Source organism: Microtus ochrogaster, unplaced genomic scaffold (assembly GCF_000317375.1).
Source record: "Microtus ochrogaster isolate Prairie Vole_2 unplaced genomic scaffold, MicOch1.0 UNK7, whole genome shotgun sequence".
NCBI classification, from domain to species: Eukaryota; Metazoa; Chordata; class Mammalia; order Rodentia; family Cricetidae; genus Microtus; species Microtus ochrogaster.
Genome location: NW_004949105.1, coordinates 4,393,472 through 4,415,613, shown reverse-complemented (window position 1 = coordinate 4,415,613; position 22,142 = coordinate 4,393,472). Strand labels below are relative to the sequence as shown.

The 22,142-nt window shown below is 47.6% G+C and overlaps 1 protein-coding gene across 2 annotated transcripts in view; it reads right to left on the bottom strand.

The window, feature by feature from the left end:
• Nucleotides 1-1,027: 1,027 nt before the first annotated feature.
• Tdrp (testis development related protein) overlaps nucleotides 1,028-22,142 on the bottom strand; it is a 25,382-nt gene continuing 4,267 nt past the window's right edge. For both annotated transcript variants that reach the window (XM_005366242.2, XM_026788810.1), the window contains exons 3-4: nucleotides 4,305-4,402; nucleotides 1,028-3,467 (exon numbers count right to left, since the gene is read on the bottom strand). In XM_005366242.2, the coding sequence (XP_005366299.1) occupies nucleotides 3,122-3,467; nucleotides 4,305-4,402 (444 nt within the window). In that variant the 3' untranslated portion in view covers nucleotides 1,028-3,121. The remainder of the gene's footprint in view (nucleotides 3,468-4,304; nucleotides 4,403-22,142) is intronic.

Genomic DNA, 22,142 nt, shown 5'->3' with positions numbered 1-22,142 from the left:
AATTTGGGTCTCTGTCTCTGTCTCCTTTCATCGCCTGATGAAGGTTAATATTCAGGGGGATGCCTATATGTTTGTCTTTGGATTCACCTTCTTATTTAGCTTCTCTAGGATTGCGAATTATAAGCTCACTGTCCTTTAATTATGGCTAGAAACCAAATATGAGTGAGTACATCCCATGTTCCTCTTTTTGGGTCTGGCTTACCTCACTCAGGATAGTGTTTTCTATTTCCATCCATTTGTACGCAAACTTCAAGAAGTCCTTGTTTTTTACTGCTGAGTAGTACTCTAATATGTATATATTCCATACTTTCTTCATCCATTCTTCTATTGAAGGGCATCTAGGTTGTTTCCAGGTTCTGGCTATTACAAACAATGCTGCTATGAACATAGTTGAGCATATACTTTTGTTGTATGATGGGGCCTCTCTTGGGTATATTCCCAAGAGTGGTATTGCTGGGTCCAGGGGTGCTGTCATTAATCTTAATAAAGGTCACTGTTTAGGAAAAAAAATGCAAGGGACGGTCTCTTTTGTTTGTTAGTGTTTTTTGAGACAGGGTTTCTGTGTGTAACAGTTCTGACTGTCCTGGAACTCATTGTGTAGACTAGGCTGGCCTTGAACTCACAGAGATATGCCTGCCTCTGCCTCCCAAGTACTGGAATTAATGGTGTGTACCACCACTGCCTGGCCAATGGTCATGTTTTAAAAAGAGTGGGTAAGTAAAAAGCAGCAAACTGTCTCTGGTATGCTCATGTTTCTTGGATGAAGACCAAGTTGCTTAAGGGAGTACTTAACTCATTAACTAAGGGCAGCAGAACAGACGCAGCCCAGGGTACCCTGTGCCCATCACTCCCCAGGTAACAGCCTAATATCGTTAGCTCAGATAAGACCCATGTGTGTAATTTCGGCACAGCACAGCTGTGAGTGTCCTTACGAACTGGTGGACTGCCACATCTTAGAAGGAAGATTACAAGGTCAGGGAAGCAACTGTCAGCTCTCACAGATCAAGGAGACAGACGCAGCTTTTCGTTTTTTCTTTAATCCTTAGCTTTAAGGAAGACTCTATCCCTCCTGGAGAGCCAAACACATCCCCGTTAAAAAGACCAGAACAAATACTAGGCAGAAATTGTGCCTTCCGTGGACCGGCCCCAGAACCACAGCTGCATCGCACACTGCATCCGAATAGAGCAAATTTACTTGAAGAGATTTTCTCCTGAAAGCATACCAATAAATATTTGCACTAAAAATCTCAAACACAAGATGTTTTAATTCGATACAACAGAAGAAATGTTTACTTTAGTTAATCTTTCTATATTAAAAAAACACCAAGTCCGGTTTACAGTGCACCTCACCTTCAGAGAGGCGACAGTGTAAAGGTCATGAGCCAACATGCGCCCTTGCATTGGGCACACGGGCAGAGCTACAGGCACTTAGCCCTCGACACAGGCCCAACGAAGGCAGAGGCTGTGTGTCCGAGAGCTCGAACCCTACGTTCTCAAGGCTTTGGATTCCTGGGCCACAGGCAGGCAGCCAGACAACCCAGGGGCTGCCGCTGTGGGCGTCAGCATGAGCTGCTCTTCTGTCCTCACCTGCCGTTACCCCTTTTGGAGACAAGAGAGTCAGAGCCCATGCCCTCAACTGTTTACCTGAGAATACTTCAAGATGTTCTAGCTCACCTGCTACAGTAGAAATTATACACTGTGCATTATGAATCAAAATCTCCATAAGTTCACAATCTCTTGGTGTTAACAATTTTTTTATTTGAAACCATGTAAAGCCCTCTCAAAACTCATTAGGTAAACTTATTCTATTTTTCGAAACTGCACAGCTCAGGTGATGTGTGGACAGGAGGATGGAGACAGGTGGCTGGCTAGCGAGGCGGCGGACAGACATGTAGATGGACATACCTAGCAGACTTGTTCCATTAAAGACACAGATGCTCTGACATCACGTGTGCATCGGGCCACTCCACTGTGCCACAGGAAACACTGAGTGGGACATCCAGGTACATGGAGCAGCACACTGCTCACACGGACAAACTCAAGGGCAGTGTGACGGGAGGCTGTTCATTTTCAACCCAAACGAAGAGAAATACACCGCCTCTGTCAGAGCACTGTTAACTGAACAACAAAAGTACGTGCACCAGCTGTTGCTAAATGCCCTCTACGGAGGTACCAACCCTGCCAATCCACAGGCCCACAAGCAGGGACAGTCAGCAGTGTGAGACAGGCAGAGCAGGTTGCGGGGCGGGGGAGGGTTAACACTTCTTACAAGTTTAACGTCAATCATAAAAGTATCTCATTTTGAAAAACTAAACCTCTGAGAGTAATAGAAAAGAGGCACTTCAGTAAGTTATACATAGTCTTAACCCTACAGCGAGCAGGTTGGTGTTTTCGGGGCACAGCTAAGATTATTGGGTGACTGGAATTCACTCATAGTATTTCTTTCATCTTTAAGTTTGAAAATCAACATGTTTTGAAGAAAATAAAGATCCCGTATTTAAAAGTTCAAAAGCAAAAATAAAATTCCATAAGAGAACCCGTTGCCACCCAAGCTCACACTGGGGGTTACTCCGCCTCAGCGGCAGGCGGGCCACTCAGAACGCCCTGACATTCTACTTCAAGCCACCTCAGTCGCTTCCAGCAGCCAGATTCTGTTTCGCTTCTGTCTTAATGAGGGAGAAATGAACCTGTTGTTAAGCTGAACGGCCGACGCCTCTGGGAGATGCTCTTGTGTTCTGACAAGGGGAGAAGGTACCACTGAGGCCACGTTCACACTCATGTCATCACGCGCATGTCACATGCAGGGACAAGATGACCGAGGCTGGCGGGAAACTTAGAGGAGGCTGCGAGTCATTGTTCTGTCTCACAGGACAGTGCCGGCGAAGCACACGTTCCTTCAACAGACACACACCCAGGGGGCGGTGTTTCTGCAGTCAGGCTACCGGATGTCTCCAGGAAGCCGTGGCGCATGTGGGTCACTGAGCACAGAACACAAGCGACTCAGTGGATCCCTTTCTTTGACTATGAGAGGGCTCAACAAATGAATGGCGCACTAGTAGAAGGCCACCAAGGCTTGGCGAGCCCTAGAAGCAACATGATGTCACAGTGAAGGTCCGTCAGCTCATTCCACCTCCTCACAGGTGTCTGTGAGGTGGCCCTTGCTCTGTCGCCTGATGCTGACCAGCTTCCCTGCTGAGCGGAGGCTCCAGCGGGAGCTGCTGGCCGAGTTAGCCAGACTGGTGTACTTGGTGGAGCCCTTGGTATCATCCTCCCAGCCGGACCAGGGTGGGCAGCTGCTGCTTCCGTCCTCCATGTCGGCTGCCACATCCTCAGCAGTAAGTTTCGGGGGCTCCCAACCTTCAATCTGGTCTGGTTTTTTAGGCTGGGTGTTCTGCTTCAGAACCAAAGTGTCCCAAAATCCTGATTTCTTCTCTGCCTTCAGCTCCTCTTTTAGTCGTAGATTACCTCTGTAGGTGAAGAGTTCAGGTTTGGTCACATGGTAAGCTCATCAAAACGCTACTTTGAGAAAGTCCTTTTCTAAAATCTTTAAAGTACTCAGAAAGGCAATAGAAACCTGGGCCTAAGCTTGATATAAACATTAAAAATCATGGGAAACTTAAGCCAGTACAAGCTCATAGAAGCCACACTTTGACTTCCATGCGGCATGAGCAAAGGACCGATTCCCAGACGGGCGACAAAGAACCAGCTCTCGGAGGCTGGAGGAGGGAGCACACAGGCAAACCAGGCATGAAAAACCAAGGACCAGTCTAGGTTATAAATAAAGGAGAACTCTGCTCACTAAGTGGGTTTTCAGCAGGGTTGCTCCTAGAGGAAGCTACTCTCAGACATTTAGTAGCGATTTAAAGAAAAGGAAGTGCTCAAGACTTCTGTGGTGAAAAGGGAATGGCGGGTACAGAGAATACATCAGTGTCCTGACTGACTGTATGTCAGCATCACTTGGGACACAGGGGTCCGAGACCTAACGTCACATCACCGAATGACCAAGAGGACCTTTTGGGAAACCGTGGCTCCTACGCTGCAGGGGCCCTGTGTCTGCCTCAGTGAGGAAGAGCTGACACCCACGGCCGTAGGTGGTCCTCTGCCCAGAAACACAGCTGCAGGTTTCCAAGACGGCCATCTTACTATAAACAGGAAGTAGTCCTGTTGTATTTTCATCTCCAAATGCACTTTTAACATTCTGAAGAATTTATAGCATATTAATATGACAATATCCCCTCTTGTTATCCAGCATTCGCTGCTTTGCTGGTAAGGTTACCCACTCAAGATGGCTGCTTGCAACTCACCCTTTGGACTTGGGAGATTTGGATGTCTGGATCAGATGCTGTTCATCATCTTTATTAAACAGAGAAGTTACTTCCTTCCAGCCTCTGAGACTTGCTCCCTGAATAGGGGAAAGATGAAGAGACACATCACACCTGATGCCATGAATCCACAGATCTCAGTTTCCAACCCCACAAGTCAGTGTACGGCTCACTGATGGCGATACAGCTCGGAAGATCTGGCACCAGGCGGCTTCATCACCATGGTAATAGCACAGAGTGGCCATCTCACACCTAAACAGTATAACCTATGACACACTTAAGCCACACGACACACACACACACACCCTAGATTAGTACCCTAAGGCTGTGGATAACACACAAAGAAACAAGGCCTGAGCACAGTAAAGAGATAACGGGCAACACGTGTCAGGTGCCAAACACGACTGGACCTGCATTCTGGGCTTTGCCACAGTGCACTGGGCCGTGTGGTTGCTCACACCATCACCACCAACATGGAAGGAATGTGTTCTGCTGGTGACCATGGCTGAGACATTACTGGCAAAGGGCATTTCCAGCCCCGTTACAATCTCATTGGCATGTTGACAGAAATGCCCGAGGCCAAGAACGCCCCTGACCCTTCCATAGCTACACACACTATATCTTACCTGCACATCCGTGTTCCAGGAAACCACATTCTGGAATGTGCTAGCCAATAATCATGTTTTGCTTGTGGAAGGTTGTATTAAAGAAGCGTAGTTATGGCCTGAGGAAGATTACAACACAGGAAGGAATCGGGGAGCCTGGCACTGAAGGGGACCAGGGCTATTTACAGGGGATCACCAGCCCCAGCCTCCACAAAGACAAGCTTTGGAAAAGAAATGATATGTTTTATTGTTTCTGGAAACATCCTGTTATACCATTTCATTTGTGAAACCAGGATCTTACAATGAAAATCACTGTAGATTTATTTCTTAAGTAACTTACTGGGCAGAAAGGAATAGGCAGAGGCCTGCATTCCCTGGAAGTCTAACTATTGCCCCCACATCATCAGCCCTGCTGGTTTGAGAAAAGGGAATTGTCAAAGGGCTTGGTAGGCTTTCAAATTTGAAATGTTAAGAAGGAAATACAGAAAAGGGCGTCATGAAAATGGAGCTGAGAGGCTGTGGAGACCTCTGGTACCAGACAATGTAATATAAATGTTCAGTGAGCCCTTCAAGGCATACAGGCGGGAAACCATCAAAACGTATCCGGGAACCACGACTCCGCTCTCGGCCCCTTGTCAGTCTAGACCTTAGGAGCCCCCTCTTGGCAGGGGTCTGTCTCCAACTGTCAGGCCCTCCGCCAAACCCATCGTGTTAGGATCCTAAGTGGTGTACCCATGCCAAAGGAATCACTACAGCAAAAAACGAAAGAACCCAGGAACGGGATGCCAGTTTACCATTCCAAGTGCCTATGTAGATACCCAGCGAGCAGTGAAAGTTACACAGTGCTGAGGAGGCTGGTGTTGTGTCCTGTGCTCCTCAGCTCCGGGTGAGGGCGCTACATTATTCTCCACGAATCAGGAATGGAGTCCAGACCTCATCCACTGTGCCCAGCACCAACTGACCCCAGAGTACCTCTCTGGAATCAAGTCAGAGAGCTGCAAAACAAAGACTGTGACTCCCCGTGAGGACACTTGACTGAAGTAGCACCTACAACACACAGGGAGCCCGAAGCAAGTTTTGGGGGGTATTATGCTCACCAAGCCCAGACCCTCCCCTGTGGACCCCACAAAGCACAAACCTCCATCAAACCAGGCCAGCTGACTCACTGGCGTGGCCCTCCCCAGCTGGGGCTGCACATTCCACTGCTCCCTGACCATGGTTGCCAGGGAGCTGCTCTGCATCGGAAGACAAGCCAGCAAGAGAGGGACCTCAGGAGCTTTGCTTAGCACCCAATGCATGCTTCCATTGGTGTTATTAGGACGGAGCCTGCAGCCAATGGGATTTAAACGAGTAGCCTCGATGAGGGACAGTGAACAAATGCAGGGAAACTACACCCATAGAGGGAAACTTCCTAGAGACCAAGAGAATGGGAAAGGCACTCTTCAGGAAGGCCGAGTCATGTTCCTCCCCCAGAGTCTGGAGAGCGAACCAGGGTCAGAGGACTGGAGGGGTAATAGGAGGTTGCAGCTGTAATGAATACAGATAGGTTAAGGAGGCCAGTGGCCAGCTGTGGGGCAGCTGTGGGGCAGCTGGAGCCTGCGGTGTTTCCTGTCCAACTGCCTGTTCAACAGCTGAAGTTTTCTCACAGCGGGCCTTCCCAGAGCCCTCTGGTGTGACTTCAAGTATGCACCATGCCAAGGGCGGCAGAATTTACAGGCAGAGCAGAATGGCTTAGGCCTTACTGGGCTGGTTTCAAGGCCAGAAGTCTCCTCCCACTTCCTCTGGCCTGTTAGCATTCTTATTTATCAACTCCACAAACATTAGAAAACCCCCAGTTATAGTTTTCTCAACTCTCAATCAAAATGCCCGAAGTCTTAGGGATTTGGACTTTGACATTCTCTAAGTCTCTTTTCAGTGAGGGGCGCCCTTGCCGCGCCACTGAACACTGTCCAAGATTGCTAGCTGGCATACTCAGTGTGCTGTCAGCTCTGCCCGGGCAGAAGGGGTTATCCACGTTTATTAAGGTCATACCTTTTCCTGGATTTGGACCAAAAGGGACTCCAGCACTCACTGCTGATGTTTTTCCCGCGGGTTGTTTTTTGGAGACCCTACAGCAGCTGGCCACATCTGCACCACAAGCAAGGATCAGATACCAGTCAGTGAGAACACTCTGGGGAAGAGTTGACCCTGAGGCTCAAGCCCCATCAATGCCCTAGACATCTGGGGATACCGGGCAAGAAAGAGACTCCCAGGAGTCAGGAGGGTATCCTACAAGGAGCAGACAGAAGCTTGCAGCCGGGTCATACCTACTCTGTCCCATGAGAAGATCGGTATATACATTAACTCACTATGATCAAACATACCAGACAAGAACTCATACAAAGTTACCAAGGCACCAATGTTCTCTGGTCCCTGTGCAGGGCGCATCCCTCAAGGAGCAAAGTCTGGATCCCGCCCCCAGTCTGAAGGCTAAGTCCTTTATACGGCACAGCGGCAGTGAACCCTCCATTGTAGCTTTGGGAATGGAGCATTAGCCCACACACTTTCCACTCTGAGTTAAGAGCGCATGGCTCTAACCACACATCAGTACCCAGCGTTCCTGCAGAGCAGGGCGACGCTTCTGACTCCCTGGTCCTGAGTTTCTCCAGAGGGTGGAGGGATATATGGGAGAACAGCTCTTTCTTTTTTCTGAGTTCCCCCACTACTGTGGTGCAGAAGTTTCTGGATCCCTCAAAGGCCATGCGCTCTAAAACAGCACACTCCAACCTCCATCTCGCACAGACTACTTCCATCTATAGCACCGTTCTCACCTGTCACCTGCTGTGGGGAGCAGGGTAGCCCTCATCCCCAAGGGCTCCAGGCAACCCCATCCCTTGGCTCTTGTGTTCTGTGAATCTATGAATTCTCTCTCAGCTTATGTGACTATCAATGGCCCAGTACCCACAGCCCTGCCGCAGCAACTGTGTGTTCTGTGAGTCAGCTCAGCAACCCAGGCACCTCTCAGCCCTGTGATTCTCCTCCACAGCCCACACACAGGCCGGAAGGGTTTCTGAGGGGATGGATCTTGACCCTTTCCACTGCTGAGGGCAGAGATGATGTTGCAACATCCTTGATCAGGCTAGTGGAACCTGTCTGCACTGCCTCAGTGACCCTGGGAGAGCACGCCAAGCCCAGACACCTCCCCAGTGTGAGGAGCCTTCCCTGGGTTTCAAGCAGGGAAAACCTCACAGGAACATCCCACAGATGTGGTAGAGCAGGCGGCCTTGGGTATCAGAAGATGTTCAGGGGCTTAAGACATGGACATGAGGTGGAGTGTACCTTGGTGGGATAAATGGATACCCTCCACTGTGTGGGCCACTAAGAAATTCTCTTCTGAGATCTGTCCTTTGGCTACTCTTTAGGGAAGACATGACAAACCTAAGAAGCAGCCTCCAAATCAGAAAATCATTGACAATCAAAACCAGTGGCAATGACAGCCAGCAAGGCAAGAAGAAAGGAAGGCCCCAGAAACAAAGGAGGGAGTCCCGTCAGGGTAAGGGAAGGCTGGTTTCTTCTAGCTAGTCTTCAGTCCGACTAGTCAGCCTGATGTGGGAAAGGAGGGACACTCAGCTCACTGGGACTCTTGCTGGAGAGGGGAAGCCGAGGGCCTTGTCAAGGATGCAGAAGCACCGGGGAGAGTCCTGCACGTCCAAGGATGCATCATGAACACAGGACACAGGGAAATAACCAAGGAAGTTTCAAAACTGACTCAAGGGAAGTGATGAGTTCCAGGGCTATGCAGAAGCACGAAGCCAGCCAGGACTCAGAATTAGTCTCTCTCTCTCTCTCTCTCTCTCTCTCTCTCTCTCTCTCTCTCTCTCTCTCTCTCACACACACACACACACACACACACACACACACAACTAAACTTGTTTTCCAAGCCCCGCTACTTATATCTAGTGCCACCACTACATCACCAACAATCTGAAGAAAATATCCCCAGGTTACTCAAAGCTCAAAACAGTTGTATTTCTTTGTTTTCCCACAGATACAAAACTCCAGTTTTAGGGGGTCACTATTTCAGTGAAGCATATCTGAAGGCTTCATCCGCCACAGGGGGATCTAAGTTGCGCCCCCTTCCTGAGACCTGAGGGTGGCTAGCAGTCCGTGCCACCGAGCACCACAGGCCCATGTGGTGCCCGTCCACAGAGTACCCGGCATCAAACCCCACTGCAGACTATGTCAGGATGGCAAGACAGCGCTGCAACACTGGATAAAAGCAGCCATGTAGACACTCTCTCTGAACATGAGCACAAGTCCAAGCGGGACACAGACACAATGCTCTAGTCATCCCGTGAGTACCACACACCTCCCTCATGCCTAGCAATGCTATCGACAAAAGTAACTTCATGTGTGTGCACTTTGAATCTGGGCCTTTCACGTGAGGCAAGCACTCAGCTGATGAGTTATGGCCCTAGACATTTTTTCCTTTTTATGATAGATTCCCACCAAGTTGGTCAGGCTGACCTAAAACTTGCAATTCTCCTGCCTCATCCTCTGAGCAACTCACTCGACAGGTATGCACCATGTTCCTAACGTAAGTATGTTTTTAAGATATTTAAGTTCATGAGTTCTCAGTAGTCCTCATTGTCTGCTATGTAAGTCTGGTTTTATCCCATGCTTTTTCAGACCCAGGCTAGCTGGTCTTGGTGAATTCCCGAAAGATCATCCCCATTGTCTCAGTGTGTGGGTGTACCCCTCGCGGTCCTGAGTTCCTTGCTCGTGCTCCCCCTCCTTCTGCTCCTGATTTGGACCTTGAGATTTCTGTCTGGTGCTCCAATGTGGGTCTCTGTCTCCTTTCATCGCCTGATGAAGGTTAATATTCTGATTGCTCTTCAAGCTAATGAGGGAGAGGGACTTGATCGGGGGAGGGGGAGGGAAGTGGGAGGCGGTGGCGGGGAGGAGGCAGAAATCCTTAATAAATAAATAAATTAAAAAAAAAAGATATTTAAGTTCAGAGGTCTGCTGGGGGAAGTCCTTGTTAAGCTTCATGGTCCCTCCCAGTTGTTACTATAAAACATGGACAGCCACGACATCAGACACAAATGGCTCCCAGAAATCTTCTCTCATCTGAAGTTCTGATTTCCACAGGTTCCCTGGGGTCTATGCAAATTACATGGAGAAATCCAGAAATACAGTCATTGTTTTAAATTATGCTTGGCAGAGTAACGCGGTCTCAAGCTGCTGCAATCCATCTCACCGGGGATAGGATCACCAATTTCTCCGGCACGCCCATGCTGTATGTATTACCCACCGGTTAGGTTCTCGGTTATCAGGCTGACACAGAGCATGGTATTATACAAGTAATCCGTTCTACTTCACTCACCCCAAAGGACATCAGTAGTTGTGCTGCCAACTTATTACATAAATTGATACTGATCTCTTGCTGTGCCCAATGTGTAAGTTTGTTGTTGGACTTTCTCTGGGATCATCAGTCTCCAAATAATGACACAAGGTTATTATTAATTATGAAAGCTTGCCCTTAGTTTAGGTTTGTTCCCAACTAGCTCTTAGGACTTAAGTTGACCTGTCAATTAATCTATATTCTGCCATGTGGCTTGACTGTACGTCCACTTCCTCAGTGTCTCGCTGGCATCTCCCGCCCTCCTAGATTCATCCCGAGTTACTCTCTCTGCCTGGAAGTCTGGCCTAACCTCTCCTGTCAGCTACTGGCCATTTAGCTTTTTATTAAGCCAACCACAGTGACACATCCTCATACAGTGTAAACAGACACCCCGCAACAGTAGGTTAAACCCTATCACAGGCACCTGCTGGAGGTCTTGGGAGCTCCCCCAGGGACTGGCGTAGGAAGGGATCACTGCTCATATACTTCCAGAGGATGTGCTGGTCCCACAGTCACGCATATGTTACTACAAACCCTTCGCATAGATGTCCATGAGGTAGGCACGGACACCCATGGAGCTAAAACTCCAGAACTTTTCTATACAAGGCCTCTGTCTGGCATCACGTCTGCAAGAAGCGGATACAAACGCACCTTGCAGCTTGTTCTAGGGCACTAAGACCGGTTGTCCAGGGATGTGGAACAATAGCCTCCAAGAACAACAGCCATCATCTTCATCGAAGCAGCCCTGACTACTTGCAAGAGACCCTCAGAATTGAGCCTGTTGAGGGTTGACACTTTCTCGTAGAAGGAGTCATTGGACGGACTCCCACTTGAGATTCTGGTCTCTCCCTGCTGCATCTCCTAGTCAGCTGTATGTGATTTTGCCCTAATTGTTCCCAGCCTCACGGTCTCGGAAAGAGCTGAAATGTATAGTGTGGAAAGTTAAGTGAGGAGGGGCTCCATCTGGGCAGCTGGCCATGCTGAGCCATCATTCATGCTGGGATGGGACTTCTCTGGAGTCACCCATGCCTGTAAGGGAGCTCAATAAACATACTGGTTCCCCAAGACGGACTCTGATGGAATTGTGACTTGGCTTGTGGGTGGTGCACTACCAGAAGGAGGTAGATGTTTGTTTACATGTCCTTAGAGGAAGAGTCCCCACGCCAGGGGGTGATCTTGAGGGAGTAGAAGCAAGCCTTCCTCAGACTGTCCTGGGTGTCAAGAGCTGCCAGCACCCTTGTTCTTTTCCATGGTCAATGTGGACAAGACTGTCACTGTGGGAGTGATGTTTAAACCACAGGCAGGCTGGGCCACCTACACAGTCAGGCTGTTTGGTCATGATGCAAGAGAGATGGCCAAGTTCTGGATGTGGAACTCAAATTGTCTTAGGCTCAAAGACTCAAGTTAGTGAGAAACAGGTATTCTGGGGAAATTTAGGATTCTAGGTCAACAGTGAAATGAAACCCAAGGCCTTTTTATCAGAACCGGAGTATCAGGCTACCAGAGACTTTTCACGAGACCGTGGCCAGCTCGGAACATCTGAGAAGAAAGGGCCGCAGAGTCGGATGGTCCCACAACTGATCTCGCGGAGCTAGGGTCAGAACAAGAGGTAGTGCTGGACCCCAGGCGGAGAAGGCTGTTTCCAGGATCCCGTCTACTGAGAGACACAAGCACACACTCGTGTCCGGGGTTGTGGACTCACAGCCAATGTGAGCAGCTCAAGAGGGGAAAGAGCTGTGGCTTCGGATATGAGGCTTGCATTAGGATGCTCAACAGAGCAAGCACCTGAGAGTGTTGTCTCCTGCTCTCAGATTTATGGTTATGTGTGTGTGTGTGTGTGTGTGTGTGTGTGTGTGTGTGTGTGTGTGTGTAAGACAGGCAGATACACACTATGAGAGAGAAAAGAGCAAGAGAGAATTCTGCAGCCAGCCAATATCTCTGGGAGGTGAACAAGATGGCTAACCGCAGAGAACTCGGGGCCTGGAAACAGAAATGAGGGACAAGGTGACACCCTTGCCCGACTAGAGATCACCTCTCAGGCCATTGTGTGGAAACAAAGTAATTACAGCACTTCTTAGCAGAGGTCTCATCGGGCCAACAACAGAAAGATGTGGGAGCACTGGCTCTTTAAGGGCAGACCCTGCAACAGGCTGTCCTAGTGAGGGCTTCTATGGCCGTGACAAAGCAGCATGACCAAAGGGCAAGCTGGAGATGAAGGGTTGACTTGGCTTACACTACAGCATTGTTGTTCATTGCTGAAAGAAGTTAGGACAGGATCCTACAGACAGGAGCTGATGCGGAGGCCATGGAGGGTACAGTTTACTGAGTTGCTCAGCCTGCTTTCTTATAGACCCAAGGACCAGCAGTCCAGGGATGGCACCACCCACCATGGGCTGGGCCCTCCCTGAGCATGTCCTCAGCTGAAGATCCTTCCTCTACTGACTCTAGTTTGTGTCAGGTTGACATGCAAAACCACCAGTGCGTGGGCACCTGCTGAAATACATCCATGTCTAAACTTTAGCTGCGGGCACGGGGCATTCATTCACGGTGACCTACTACTGGGGCAGGAGGGGCGGGCGGGGCGGGAGGGGCACCTGCAGGGATGGGCAGCTGCAGCAGGATGGAGCAGCAGTAGTTCCTTCTTCTCTGAGGACAGAGGGACACAGGTGACCGCGAGATGCAGTTAGAGATCACCACTCAGATTAACAGATCAGAAAAGGACCAAATACACAGATGTCTGATAATAACCCACGGAGGCTGGGACAGATCTCAGGGACGTCTTGCTCCATTAGAAGCAGTGAGATGACTTATGGTTGAGGGTGGACATGGGTAGCCCCCAGGTCATAGCAAGCATCTTTAGACTCCATACTGCAGAGTTCTGGTGAGACCCCAAGGGTCGAGGGAGGGTGGCTGTGCGCAGAGAGCTATGCTGGCCAGGTGAGCACCCTCCGGACCAAGCAGACAAACTGCTCTATGGAACAGTGTTCTACACCACAGGCAGCATGGGAATTAGAGAATGACAACAAACAGTTTGTGACCCACAGAGGACAGCTAGTTAAGGAAGCAGGAATGTGGTGGTGGCGGCAGCGGCAGCGGCAGCGCACACCTTTGTTTAATCCCAGCTCTCGGAGGCAGAGGCAGGCAGATCTATGTGAGGTCGAGGCCAGCCTGGTCTACAGAGCTGTCCTGGAACTTCAGGGGGTAGGGGGTAGACAAGTGCCACTACCCACACAAAGCATTTACTCAAGGCTCTAGAGCAGAGAAAGCAGTCCACGAGAGATACTGCTTTCTACTGAGTTACTCAAGGTGAACAGAGGCACTGGGGTTTGCCTGAGCCCCTGTCCTGCAGCTAAGAGACTAAACAAAAACAGGATGCGAACAGATAATCAGCAAGCACTTCACGGAGGCTTAGATTTGGGACAACAAAATGGCTCTTCCCAAATCCCAGGCTTCTGTTGTGTTGCTTATAGAAATCCCATTCTGAGAGCAAACACCCTCAGATCAATAACCCAGGTTGTTCCAGGGCATCTCCAAGGTGGCCTGGAGCAGGAGCAGCCCCACAGGCTGTCACAGAAACCCACCATCACCCCAGAATCAGAGGGATGACCTGAGGCTCAGGTAGTACCTCCAGTTCCTAAGGCACAGGCCTTGGGCTCCTAACAGACAGCTCCTGGATATGGAGGCCCTTCACCAGCAAACAGTCCTCTGTTGGGGTGGGGGGAAACTCTGGTCTTCCTCCTGCCCATCCCCCAACCTCCCAGTAGGAACACTATCACAAGTCCTTTCTGTTCTCCTACGAGGCAGGTGGAAAAAGAAGATTCAAACTAGCTGCTACTCCCCCCCCCCTCCCCAGGGTTTCTCTCCGAAGCTTTGGAGCCTGTCCTGGAACTGGCCCTGTAGACCAGGCTGGCCTCAAACTCACAGAGATCTGCCTGTCTGTCTCTGCCTCCCGAGTACTGGGATTAAAGGTGTGTGCCACCACCATCTGGCTTACTTTTTCAAGAAACCAGTGTTCTAAATTTCTCTTTCTTTTGTGAAAGGAAACGGAAATTGTTCAGTAGCACAGTGACCAAGTAAGATGGAAGAGGAATGCACATGAGTGCCAAGGACAGACAGACAGATTTAGGCAGATCCATCATCCCTCTGCTTTTCCCAGTCATTTATCTCATTACTCAGAACATGGAAATAACTAGGAGGAAGCTAAGCCTACAGCTCTCACCCATCCTTACAGCTGCCAAGGCTTCGGGAGTTTGCATGCCCTCTTGAGTGAAGGTGCAAGCCCAAAGCCCAGCCCCGGAAGCACTTGCTCTCCTGAGGCTGGTCTCTAGACCAGTCTGTCAAGCAAGTCAGACGACCACCCCAGACCTAGAAGGCCTCCTAGGGCTGTGCCCCAGGCAAGAAATAAACCTTCATTGCGTTTGATCTTTAAACTGTGGACTGTCTGCTTTTCGCTACATTAACTGCCTGGGAGATACAAGGAAAGGCAGTCACCTTTGGTAGAGTGTGGTGAGTGTACAATGGCAGAGATCTGAAGGTTATGAGGCTTCACAATCAGAGGAAGACCTGCCAGCCTTGGAAGCTGGAGTCAGGCATCTGGAGGAAGAGGATAAACAGTAGTGGACTTAGGAATGAGCAACACCGAGTCCGAAAGGGAAACCCTCAGAAGTCCATCACAGCCCCCCATTGCCTAGGGCCAAGGCAAGGCCAGCACTGCCGGCTGGGGAGCTTCTAGTGATCATAAATATTCTCTGAACAAAGCATTACGTAAATAGGTCTGGCTGATTTCACTAGGAGATAAAAGGAGAGAGGAAAAGGATCCAGATTTCCTGGGCTTAAAACAATAAATTGAAACTGCTGGAGGGCGTGGGGTCGGATGAACTGGAAAGGGTACTGCAGTGCCAGGTAATGCGGAAGCAGAAAGAACAACAAAACAAAACAAAACAAAACAAAACAAAACAAAACAAAACAAAACAGGAGCGCGGAAACCCAACGGGAGCAGATCTGGGGACCAAACAGGCCTGGCAAAGGAGAGATTCTCAGGCAACAATATCAACAATGGGAAGGCAGGAAAGAATGAAGGACCCCAAACTTCCACCAATAGCGCAAATGTCACCAGACCCTTTGGTAAGGACCAGCCCATACCTTCAGCACTGAAGATGACCAGAGCTCCCTACAGAGTGGAGCCCCAGTTCTCTGGACCCACCTCCTGCCACGCTGGTAGGAGAGCTACAGTGAGCTGCACAGGGCAGAGCTGACCTGCGGACGGGCTCGCCCAGCCTCCTTTGCAGCTCTTCATCCATGGTCCTGTATTCCTAGCCTTTTTCCACCTTTGCCTGAAGTTGCATGGAGAGTATTACTTAGTTTCAGTTTTCTAAATTAACTCACTTTCTTCACTTGCCATGTCTGTGTGATCTATCCCTGACAGGGATGAGAGTCTGCTCACTTTGCCTTGGCAGGAGCCTTCCTTTCCTCCTGCAGTAACGCCACTCATAGGCTTGGCCGGGACAGCAGTGCCTGAGCCAGCCGCACTGAGCTTCCTGCTCTAGGCAAAGCCAAGCTCCATCCTGCTCTAGGGCACCCAGGCAGGGGCTGGAAAGGAACAGAACTTAGAGCTGCAAATAGAAGGAGGAAGGCGCTTACAGGACTCGACACCCACAGCAAATGGCAGAGACCAAACACAGGCTGTGCTTCTTCTCCAGGCTTCCTTGCGCAAGATTAAGCCAGTTCAGAACACAAATAAACTCTCACCAAAAAAAAAAAAAAAAAAAAAAAAAAACCCCAAAAAACTAAGTTCTATTCTCAGTGGCTAATGTGAGAGATGAAACTAGGAACCATTACACTAAAACTTTTACTATTTGCAATGACAATATTATAAAGAGCTAGAACATGAACCGAACTGTAATATAAGTCAAAGAATTCAGTTGAATAAAAGTGCAAGGTAAATCATATCTAAAACACGGACCAAAGGTAGCCTCTGTTTACAAACCACAGCAATAACCTATTATTACAAGAGAACTCAGAAAGGGAAGGTGCACACATTTATGCGACAACAGAAGAATCGGGATGATCACACATCTTCAGACAATTCTCCACACCCTCGAAAACCACTGAACAAGGGCACAGCAACCATGGCAACCCCCATCTCCAGTTCTTAAGAAGACTCTTGTAGAGCCAATGGTGACTAAGCATGCCAGCCCTGGGTCAGAGCTGGGCCCCTAGACATCTCACAGGAAACACACAGCTGCAAACACTGAGGAACACAGAAGACCTCAAACCAGAAGCTTAGGCTTCTACCTTAAGATCTGGACAAAGAAGAGCAAATGAAACCAAAAGCGGGCAGGATGGAGGAGACAGAGATTAACACAGACGAGAATGGGTAAAGGACGATGCAGGAGAGAGCAGCAAAGCCAACGTTTTTCTAAATTGAAATAAAAAAAATGTGTGTGAACGCTGGTGGCTTGCACCTGTGGTCCCAGCTACTTGGGAGGCTAAGGCAGGAGGGTCATTTGAGCCTATACACTCAAGACCAGCAAGGCTAAATGGATAATCTGAATCAAAAATGTATCGACAAAATGGACACATTAAATTAAACTAAGGAAACGTAGATTCCCATTGCTCAGGTGCAGAATGAGAAGGGAAACGCCACTCCAGAACACATTAACTGAGCATTAACAGATAACAAGACAAAATGGGGACGATCCTGCACACACACAGAAGATCAAACGTGACTCAAGATGAAATCGAAAATCTGAACAGATCTAAAACAAGCAAAGAGAGCGAACTAGCAAAGACTAAACAAAAACAAACAAACAACAAACAACTGCCCCCAAAGAAAACACTAGGCCAAACTTGTTCAACATTCGTCGACCAACCATGTAAAGAATTAACAGTAATTCTTCAAAAAGTCTAAAAATAAAAAAGGAACATTTCCTAATTCATTCTGTGAAAATAATGTTATGTTGATACCCAAAGCAAAGAGATCACAGGAAAAGACAAATATAGACCATATGTCATAAATATAGACACAAAAAAACCCTCAACAAAATGCTAGTGAAGTGCCAAGTGAGGTGGCACACACCTTTAATCCCAGCACTCGAGAGGCAGAGGCAGGTGGACCTCTATGAATCTGAGGCCACCTTGTCTATATAGAGAGTTCAGTGCCAGCTAGGACTACACAGTAAGTCCGTCTCAAAAACAAAACCAAACAAGAACCTAAAAATTATTAAAAGCATCATGCATTTGGTCAAGTGGCTATTCCGGGGCAAACATTTGGAACCCAATTATATACTATAGCAAGAAAATAAGAAACAGAATTCACACGGGCCAGATACAGAAAAACCATGACAAAACCTACCATCTTTTCATGATTAAATACTCAGCTCTAAGCTTGTAATAAATATTTAAGAAATGCCACAGCTGGCTTCACACTCAGTGGTGAAATACTGAAGGCCTTTCCTAGGATCAGGAACAAGAAAGAAGGCTGGCTCCTGCCATTCCTGTTCAGCAGTAGGCTAGAGGGCCCCACAGTCAAGAAAAAGAAACTAGGCAACTAGATTGCAAAAGAAGTAAAACTGTCCTCAAGTGTAGAAGCATTATCTTTTTACAACTAATAAAAGAGGTAAGGACATCAGATATTCAATCAAGATATAAAAATATATTGCTCTTATACACCAGCAATGAACAATGTAAAAATCAAATTAAAGCTATTTCTGATTACATTAAAATAATATAACTAGAAATAAAGATGGCAAGATTACATAGTTAGTCTAGGAAAATCACAAAGTAATTTCAAGTTTTGTGAGATCTAAACAAATGGAAAAAACTCATCTCATATTTTATGAATCGGAAGACTGAAAACACTGCTTAAACAGCAATGTTCCAGAAGCTGATCTACAGATGATACAATCCCTATGGGGTATCAGCCTCTCTCTCTGCAAACAGTGACCCGCTGCTTCCAAATGCACATGCATAACAAAGCATTCCAGACAGCAAAATCAGCCTAGGAAAACAAGAACACATAAGAACTAAGGCTGTCATCTCAAGACATGCTACAGCAGAAGTGGTAATCAGACTGAGGTCCTGGCACATGTGCCCTGGAGGTCCAGAAGAGGTGGTACGCACGTGGCCAACTGACTTTCAAAACAGTACCATGACAAGTCATTAAAAAAGGAAACATCTTTCCCACAAATGTGACAAGTAGCCGCCATACCAAAGAACTCAGTTAGACCCTTACTTCATACCGTGGGCAAAGAAGAAAGGACAAAGAATCTGACAAGCAATGAGGGTGACCACGGTGCTGCATTTGGAAAGTGATTCTCAGGAGAGATATTCAAACCAGAATCAAGAACAACAACAACAACTTAAAATGTGCTTTAAATGATACAAAGAGAATCGAGAGACAGCCTACTGTGAGAGAAGTGGCTGCAGAAAGATACAGGCAGAGCAGGTGACTTTCATCCACAACGTACAAGAACTTTATAGTTCAACAATAAAAATATGAGTCACTCCATCTTTTCAATGAGTCAAGACCAAACAGAGAGTCTCAAGAGTCATTAAGGAAACAAAAAACCCACAAGGCTTTCAGAATCCTCACACACTGCTGGTGGGGAGGAAACTGGCCCAGCCTTTGAAAGAGGATGGTAGTTCCTCAATGACTGAACAGGGAATCAGCATAGGGCCTGTGCTGGCTAGTCTTATGTCAACTTGACACACAAACTAGAGTTTTCTGAAAGGGGGAACCTCAAATGAGAAAAATGTTTCCATAGGATCCCAGAGTAGGGCATTTTCTTAATTAGCGATTGATGGTGGGCAGGCCTAGCCCATGTGTTGGGAGCTGTGAACTCCCTAGGTCCTGAATTTCTGATAAACAACTTGTAATGCTTGCAGCTGCTCTGAGCACGAGACCCTCAGGAGTTCCTGATGGCAGGGAAGTGGTTTCTGGTGGGTTTGGCTGGGGCGTGGCTAACAGTTAAGGATCTCTATGTAAGTAGTTCTGGTACACAATAAGGGGGGCATTCCTGTTTCAAGGATGACCTGTGTCTCTCTCTGTCTGTGTGTCTTTGTGTGTTTCAATTTCCAGCCCCTTGCCCGATTCATGAACTGTAGAGCACAGATGGGCGTGGTGCGCTACACCCACGGTGGGTGGTGCCATCCCTGGGCTGCTGGTCCTGGGTTCCATAAGAAAGCAGCAGAACAAGCCATGGGGAGCAAGCAGGTAAGCAGCACCCCTCCATGGCTTCTGCATCAGCTCCTGCCTCCAGGTTCCTGTGTTGTTTGAGTTCCTGTCCTGACTTCCTTCGAAGATGAACAGTGGTGATGTGGAGTGTAAGCCAAACAAACCCTTTTCTCTCCAAGCTGCTTTTTGGTCATGGTGTTTCACTGCAGCAGCAGAGACACTAACTAAGACGGGGCCCTTTTCATGCATAGGAACATGGCTCCAGAACTGAGAAGAGGTCACCAAAAAACCTTGTCCACAAGTGGTTATCCCAATACTCTGTGTTCCAGACAGGAGGAAACAACGCAAATGCCCATCGGAGGATAAAGGATGAAGGAAGCCCAGTGGAGTACTGAGCTGCAGAGCAGACGGAGGGCTGATTGCGATCCACCACAATACAAGAGGCCAGCCACAAACCCCACAGGATCGCACGATTCCACATACATGAAATTCCCTAGCAACAGAACTGTGGGGGGAGAGATGGAGAGGCAGGATCAAGGGTGACAGCTACGGAGAACAGTGCTCCTGCAGGTTCTCAGACTGACTGCACCCGTAAACACGTTAAGAACATGTTAAGATAAATAAATGTTATCTCAGCCATGCTTCTAAAGAGAACACAGGCAGGCAACTGAAATGCCGAGGGGTCCAGACCCCCAAAGGCTCTTGCTCCAGAAGTCACACAAAGTCTAGAAAGGACACTACCAAACAGAGTCTTGGTGTGGCAGTGTGAGCCAGTCATCCCAGCACCAAGGAAGTCAGGCTGGATGCAGAAAGCGGAGTTCCAGTCCGCCCTGCAGGACATGCGGTTTTAGGTCACTCTGGCCTCCTCGACGTTTCCTTGTTTTTACTGCCACAAAACTGCGATTTTAAAGTCTGACGCAGTAAACTCAAGAATCCCGAGAGACCTAATAGATATCGGCACATTTATTTAACAATATTAAGTTAAATGAGAAAAGCAGGTTATAGAACAAGGATAATTATCCCTTGCTAACTTTTTACATGAAGATTCAACATAAATAGGAAGAATCTATTACACTTTAATCTTGGACTTGGGACTTCTAGAACCCCAGGAAATAAGTGCTTGCTGTGTAGGCTGTCAGCTTATCTTTTGGTTGAGGCCACCCAGATGGGGCAAGACAATCAATCATATAACACAAAAACAGAAACAGATGAAGAATGAAGAAGCACTTGGCCCTGATAGTGATCTTCACCTGGTACCCATAGGTTGACCTTGCATTGGCAAGAACTTGCATTTGCTTCCTGTTTATGAAATGGAATGAAGGGTTAGCTATAGAGGCAGAGCGAGGACTGCATCCTATCCAAGGGCTACACTCTTTACATTTTAATCCACCAGAAAGGACCCCAGCATTGGCTTCCTAGACTTAGACATCAAGCCAAGCACAATGTTACCGTTTGCAATCCTCCATCCATCCCAGATCCACACCAATAAGCGTCCTTCGGCAGAGTCCGTGGAGCACCCAGAAAGGAAGGTGCGTGCCATCTGGACAAAGACGGTCATGCCAGTTCTTCCCATCATCAGATCTAATTTTAAAATATCCAATTGGTTGACGGATTTATTTCAATGCATGTGAGCACACCTGAGCCTTCAAAGAATTAACCTGAAATGTGTCATGGTTTCCCCAAAGCTTGTTTGTAAGGACATTAATTTATAGATGGGAGGAGCCTGTCGAAATGGTGCTGATGCTGGACACATCCCCTTGTCTGTATTACCACAAAACTGGAAGGAAAGGAGTTTTAAAAACTGACTCAGAAACCTCACAGTCTTTGAGGAGAGACCTGCTATAATAAATGGATACTGGCACATTTGTTTAACAACATTTGGTACCAGAGTCTTGAGCGGATTTCAGCTGGTGGTGCTAGAACAGGAAGTGTTTCGTGAGTCTGCGTATCCTGAGAGAGAGCAATTCAAGACACACATAAGTGTCTACAGCTGAGAAGTAAATGCATGTTCCTGATTTGCATACATGTTTAATGGATATACAAAAAAAACTTAATAATGCATCTGTTGAGACAGAAAAAAGAAGTTATGGCCTGACAACATTCAGAAATCTTGTACTATATGCATCATCAACTTTAATTTTTAAAATAAGATTTATTAAAATATATCTTCCCGTATGGAATGGCTGCAATACACAATCCTCCTCATAAGCCTCACTGAATTTATATTGTATTTCTTACATATTTATATTGAGATATGTTTTAATCCACAAATGTTTCTTTTTAATCTTATATTTTCTATTTCAATTATAATTTTTATTTTTTAACATTTCACACATGTAAGACAATGAAATGCAGTATCACCATTCCCCTCTAACTCACCCGTAACCCCCAACACAGTCCCCTCCCAACTTTATGTCCATGGTTTTGACAACCCACTGAAGTCCAATTAGTGCTACCCATGAGATGTTTATTTTCAACAACAACAAAAAGCTGATAATCTAAAGAAGTTCAGAGGATTTGTTCCGACCTGTAAAAACAAACTGTAGTAATGAATCTAAGTGCCCCACACTTCACACTTACTCAGAACACGGCAGTATACTACACTGAGTGTCCACACTTCACACTTACTCAGAACACGGCAGTATACTACACTGAGT